The following is a 6,608-nucleotide window of genomic DNA, read 5'->3' as shown; positions in this document are numbered from 1 at the left end:
GTACAGAAGAGCACCTCACTCTGATATACCTTCTGTAATGCTCTGTGCAGGGGCTCATTAATTTCCCCTTGTTTTCCTTCACAGTAATTAGACAAGTAATTACGGTTCCACAGAGAGGCTTCCTTTCTCCTGCCACACCGTGAGCACAGTCCAGGGTGACGCGCTCCTTACTGTCAATGTTTGCCAAATTGCAACCTCTCCCCGAGCCACATGAGCTCTTCCTGCTAGATTTATGCCAAACCTGTTTGGAGAGCCAAATAAGAGATGGTTTCAAAGGCAATACTAACCTCTTCATGGGCTTGGGCGAGGCCTCCCGCTCCAGGTTGGAGGACGCATGCTTCACGTGCATGGCGTTGTAGGACGTGTGGGTGTACTCGTTTTCATCGCTGTAGTCGGGACCGAGTAACGTTCGAGCCCATGTCCCCATGTCGTACGGAGGAAGGGTCCCGCCGAATTCAGACGGCAGGCATTCAGGGTGTATTAGCTGGTGAAGGCTGTTGAGGTTGTTACCGTGAAGAAAGATCTTTAAGAAATAAAAAGAAAGTTCAAAGTCATCATCAATTCATTACTTTATCAAATACAATAGTAATGACACTAATGAAGTGTGGAGCATCATTCGTTGATGCTGCAGCTTCAGGTGGGAATTTCTGAAGTGTTCAGCTCTGGTTCAGGCAGGTGGGAGCGGGGGATTAGCTTTGGAGTGTGCAGCTGAAGAATTAGGCTGGCACTATAAGCACTTCTGAAAATCCTGATTTGCTTGCTTTTGGCACATGACGCTTTCACTTTCTTAAGTGCCAGATCAGGGAAAGCAGAAATCAGGAATAATGACTGATTATTGCTACTGTAAGAGGATAAAGGCTTGTATGAAGAGCGCTGAGAAGAAAAGGGAGATAGTGGAGCTCACTGAAGGAAGATGTGAAGAGTAAGTCCTCGGCATGTAAGGAGGCAATCCAGCCCCGCACCCCAGGGACTCAACATTTCCCGGGGGTGTACCGGTCTGTGTCGCCACATGGGTTTCGGTGAGGAAGACCTGCCTCTTCTGCAGTGGGAGCAAACAGCCTTCAGGCATGGGCGTTTCTTGTGGAAACAAGTGAGTTACCACCATGTGAAAACAGTCAACTTGCTGAAGAAATGAAGTAGGAAATGTTACTCTCACAAAAAGAGTTGAGCTGAAGTTTTCCTCATTGCAGGTGACTTCAGCCAGGCCTGATAATCCCTCCACATTACCAATTCTTTCTATCCCTGAGCATGTCCCATTAAAATGTATCTACGCTTTGTTACTGATGACAGCTCTCTGGTCCCTGGCCGAGTTATTGATTCAATCCAGACCACTGAAAACTCTAAGTTTTAATAATAGCAACAATTCTCTGAGGCTATATGAAAAATGCAGAGAAAAAAAGAAGGAAGAAAGGAAAGCAGGCAGCTACTCAGCTACTCCAGCTCTGCAGCTTCCTATCCCCCCCGGCCCCTTCTAATTACCCTTTTCCTTGTCTTGTCTTTGAGGAATGGTTTGATTAGCGTGTACAGGGCATGGATGTACCAGGGCTGGTTGACAAAATGGACTCCTCCAAAACGGGCAGGAAAGCTGTCCTACAGAAAGAAAGAAAAGGAAGGCAGTTAATAGATGCAGTGCTTTAGTCCGGCACTCAATAGGATGAAAGTCAGAGGAAGAAGTCTGCCTCTTGCCAGCTGCAAACGAGCACTGGGCTTGCTGGGAGGGGGGCAGGAGGGAGGTGGGAAAAGACAGATGCCTGGGAACATTTGCATCAGTTTCTTCTGTTAGCAGACGCAGTCCCTTCTCCCCTCCACGCACTAACACATCAACTGCTGATGATTTAAAGTAGGCTCTCCAGCCACTTCGCCTGAACACCTTTTAACTCCATCAGGGCATCTGACTTGGCCAGGATGGGAAGTGAGAGGGGGCTGGTGAGCACCGCTCCCTCGAGGGGAAGCTTTCCAATTTCTCATCGCGCGGCGTAAGGCAAGCCCCCGGTTCCCACGCACATCGCTGCACACCGCTCACCTTTTCACCCTTCGGCCTCCCCGCCTCCCCCCTGCTAAAAGCATCATTACAATGGTTGACCTTTCAGGGTGAGCGAGCAGCATATTGTGGGGAGGAGGATGGGTGGGAAATGCTGATAAGTGAAGGTGTAGGGAGAGCGCGCCATGACGGCACCATGGAAACTGCCGGAGCCCCGCGCTCGCTGCCAGGCTGCGCGCAAACAGCCTCGGCATTAGCATGCAGGTAGCGTCCCGCCGGGGAGGTGTTTGCAGTAGCGTCCTACTCCGCTCAGGCAGCGCGGCACGCTTAATAAAAGAGAGGGTTGCTGGCATGTCTTTAAAGGTTATTGTATATTGTGATGGGTAGTTTGTACCTACACTCTCATCTAACAAATGTCAGTCAGTCAGGGAAGAGACGAGGATTTTTTGCATTTTTATGCAATGTGGGACGACCGCTGCTCCTGCGTGCAAATCTGCTTCCAGCAAGAGGAGAGGTGCCTGTCTCTCCCCCGTGAAGGGAGATGCTGATGAAGCCGTCCTCATCCTGCCTGTGCTCCTAACCCCTACAGACGGAGCGTAATCAGGTCTCTTCCTTCAGGGCTTCCGGATCAGGCAGGCTCACTCCCCCCACAATTAGCGTGGGGTGTCCTGGGGCTTTCTCTCACCTTCCTCTGGAGCATCAGAGATTGAGCACAGCTGGTGAGGATACGGGGTGGATTTGTGAGATGATATGGAAAATCCCTTTATACACCTGCTCGGTGTAGCTTCTGCACCACTTCAAGGTCTAATTGTTTCCCAGATTTAGCACTATGTTGGTGTCCCACCACCTCCTACCACCCAGGACAGATTCGTAGGACTCTCTGTGCTCTTTAGCACTGGCCATGGATTGCCCTGGCAGTCGTCTTAAACCGTACTTGGGTAATGTTTGTGCACGGCCACAGGCATTAAGTGATACCTTTTTCTTTTGCTACACAGTAGTATAAGCAGCTTACACCTTGGACACACGAGTTTACCTGAAATCATTACAAATCTCAATATTGGATGCTCTGTGCAAGACTAGTGGGTAGTCAAGCCAGCACACAGGAGGCCAAGCAGTGTAACATAACAGGAGATCCCATTTTAAATCCCAGAAAACTATGAGCTGAGCTTTTTAAGGATGGCACACGCTCTGTTGTGGTGTTCATTCACTGTAAAGTTGACTGTATTTCCATTGCTGCTGGAATATTCATTAGAGTTCAGGGATACAGCTCTGACATATAAACTACTGCAGTGCTTCAGGCTGCAGTGACTTCAGCTGGGTTGTGCTGAGAAAGAGCTGCAGAGAATCTGAGCCCACCGAGAAAACACATTGACCAACAGAAGTGTGAAGTGAAGCCTAAAGTGATTTTCTACTCTACCTGAAGTTGGGTTTTAGAGCAGGCCAGAGCCAAAAATGCAAAATGCACATATTCAGTAGCTTCCTTCCCACAGGGGAATGAAAATTCAAAGATTTGAAAATTTTCATAGAATATTCTAAAAAATATACTATTAAGAAATATTGGAATGTTCCTTTTTTTTTTTTTTTTTTTAATTCTATATCTGTGAAGGCAGCTGCCATCCCACAAGCTATATCTCTAATGCAGAAGTTCTGGACTCTTTTGCTCTTCGGGCTAAGCTGCCACAGCTGTCCCAGGATGTAGCATAGCAGCATAGGTCAGTGCAGAAGATATGGTCTGAGTTGGAAGCAAAGGACAATAAAGAAATGAGAGAAACTTTAAGACACAGAGCTTTATAGTGACCAGAAAAAATAAAATAGTGTTGCCTTCTCACTAGAGTACACAGATGATGTTGATCACAATCTTCAGCGAGAAATGTCAGTCAGACTTCATTTCTAAGGAGGAATGTGGTTTTTTTAGAACATGTTGACCAGCCTTAATGATACCGCATTACCCAGAAAGGTCTGAATGCTGAGAATTATAGGAACCAGCCAGAGGTTTAAACTGGCAGACTGCCCTTGGAAAAGGTCAACTAATGAAAAGGATGTACTTTCCAATATAGAAAATGAATTTAATGTCCACCCAACATAGACTGTCGAGTCCATAAACTAGATTCTGTCTGGTACATCAGTAGATTAAGTGTTACAGGAAAACTCCTCATATAACAGCTTTATTTAAATGTAATTTCTTTCTTTTCATTCTGAAGGTACACCCGAAAGTGCTCAAAGACCCTTGAAAAGGCAGCATGATGGCCAGGAAAAAAATAACATCCAAAGAACATTTTTTTATGTGTGTAACTTTCTGCTAATTTTTGTTCCTTACCCTATTAAGCACAATAAGCTCAATTTGACCTTCATCCCTCAGTCCACCTGCATTTGTAAGGCTGTCAATTAGAACAAGGACAAAGACTTTTTTTTTTTTTAACCAAAGGAATTTGATATGGGAATCATCCAGACACTGTTTGGAACTGCAACATACCAATTTTGCAGAAGTCCCTAATTAGAGCAGAGCTGTCTTGGAAAGAAAAGCTCCCGTCTGGAGGTCTGCCTTGCGCAGTTCCAGGAAGATGTATGAGACCTTTCCCACACCTTACTCTCTGCTGCTTTCCCTGGGGCAAGGTGAAAGTAGCTGAAATTGATTTTCTGTTGGAGAGCTTTTGCTTTTAGGAATTCTCTTTTGAGTTCTCATGTCTTGTGATTCCTTGGGAAGGTGTATTTTATAATGAGGTACATTTTTTGGAGCCTACCGTGAAAAGGACCCTGGGATCATGGAGCCTTTTCTTAACCTGATTCCTTGTTAAAAATACCCAAACCTGAGGATATATTTACATTTTATTCCAATGGCATAAGTAAAATATAACACGCAAGAATTTTAGTTTAATTATTTGTGGGCACTACCGTCATTTTATCCGAAACCAAAGCTGGACATATTGGCATGTTGCTCAGAGGTAAAATTGCGGTGTGAATAAATTCATCCAACCCAGTGCTAATCTAGCTAACGTGCTACACAGCAATAGCTGGGAAGAAACTGTGAAAAGACTCCAGATAGATACCTGCTTGGGCAGCTAGCTCACTCCAAAGTCAGACCAGGTCTTCTTCATTGGGACCTGAAGTAAACTAAAACAAGTATTATACCTAACCATGCTGCAGTGGCACCTTTCCCAAACGGTAAAGGTAAATCTAGAGAGACAAAATTGTCCAAACACAGGATTTTAGTTTTTCCTGTTGATTGAATGAAACTGGTGCCAAAGATGTGACTTTTCTTTTGCCTGGTTTGTCTTTTTTTAACTTTATGTATTTTTTCCTTACTGTTTTCAGTTATTCCCCTCTGCATGATCCCAAAAAAAGAGAAAGAAATGAACTCTTGAGTGCCACAGTGGAGCTGCCACAGACACCCCAAAATCCGTACAGACCTCGAAACATTTTTCATTTCAGATTGGAGAAGTGTCTCCAAACTTGCAGCTCAGAGGAAAATGTTACGGAGATCATTGTTTCCCTTCTCCACTCAGACCTCCTGTGCCGGGAAGTTTCTGAACTGAAATGTGTCTGGGACTGTATACCCTTGGTACCTAATGTCCCACTAAATCGCTTGGGAGCAATAGCTACGAGGTGAATGAGAGACGGTTTTTCACTATTTCTGCCTGTTCTTGCCTTCACAGCATCTATTTCTTTTGGCATCAGTATGCATCAGAAACCTTTTACAGTTTTGTTGTTCTGAGCTGCCTGAAAGCTACAAATCAAGACGATCTTCCAGCATCTCCTCACACCGAAGTGTGGCAGAAAAGCAAAACTATCTAGAATACCAAAATTAGGAATAAATCCAACCTGATGCTCAGGGCCAATGTTTTTGAGCTGCATGAACTGGCTTCATAGAACAATGACCTGAGCTCAAAAACTAAATTACACCATATTTCTAGGTTACAAGACATCTGAATTTTGTGACAGAAACATTTTAAAAATGCTTTCATAACTTCTACCCTTTGCAGTCAGAAAAGCAAACACACATCTTGCCATCCAAATGCACTTTAATCTCAACCATACTTGCCAGTTTACTGCAAATCAAAATATAATCCCTTTTGAAAGAAAATAATGTCCCGTAGATTCAGGAAGATTTCAATCATAAACAATAGTGTTTAAACCAAAAGGTCATTTAAACTGAGGATAAAAACAGCATCTTCATGCCTGTGCACTTACATAATCAGTCCCCGCAGTGGATTAAACCTTCCACAGACTGTATTAATAGTTCAGGAAGATTTTATTAATAGTTTGGTGATCGTTTCTCCACAGAGAGTTTCCGTGAGTGTGTGATTTTAATGGATTGATGTGATAAGGGAAGGAGGCTTTCAGCTGTCCAGCTCTGGATCCAAATTCAGCCTCTGAAACAGTGACAGTGGTTGAAAGTTTTTGTCCCCCGATTTTACGACTTTGTCAGTTATTGGATGGGTTGTGTCTATCAAAAACACGTTCCTGAGTTTGAATGAACGCCACGCAACGCCCTTGGTGCGGGCAGAGCAGGCTGCCTTATAGTACGTGCTGGGAGAGCAGGGAAAGTGTGTCCCCCATCGCCGCAGCTTCAGTCAGCTTCTAATTTTAATGCCGCTCCAGAGGCGGATGCTCGGTGCGGGCAGGAGGC

General features: G+C 44.8%; 1 protein-coding gene across 1 annotated transcript; it reads right to left on the bottom strand.

Moving 5' to 3' along the window:
• Positions 1-287: 287 nt before the first annotated feature.
• LOC104620205 (clavesin-1-like) lies at positions 288-1,590 on the bottom strand (the record flags this gene model as incomplete). The annotated part of the gene is made up of 2 exons (XM_010286359.1): positions 288-523; positions 1,480-1,590. Coding segments are annotated over 2 exons (347 nt in total), but the record flags the coding sequence as incomplete, so codon positions are not given.
• Positions 1,591-6,608: the final 5,018 nt, after the last annotated feature.

This window comes from Phaethon lepturus, unplaced genomic scaffold (assembly GCF_000687285.1).
Source record: "Phaethon lepturus isolate BGI_N335 unplaced genomic scaffold, ASM68728v1 scaffold57440, whole genome shotgun sequence".
NCBI classification, from domain to species: domain Eukaryota; kingdom Metazoa; phylum Chordata; class Aves; order Phaethontiformes; family Phaethontidae; genus Phaethon; species Phaethon lepturus.
This window is presented reverse-complemented; position numbering and strand designations above follow the sequence as displayed.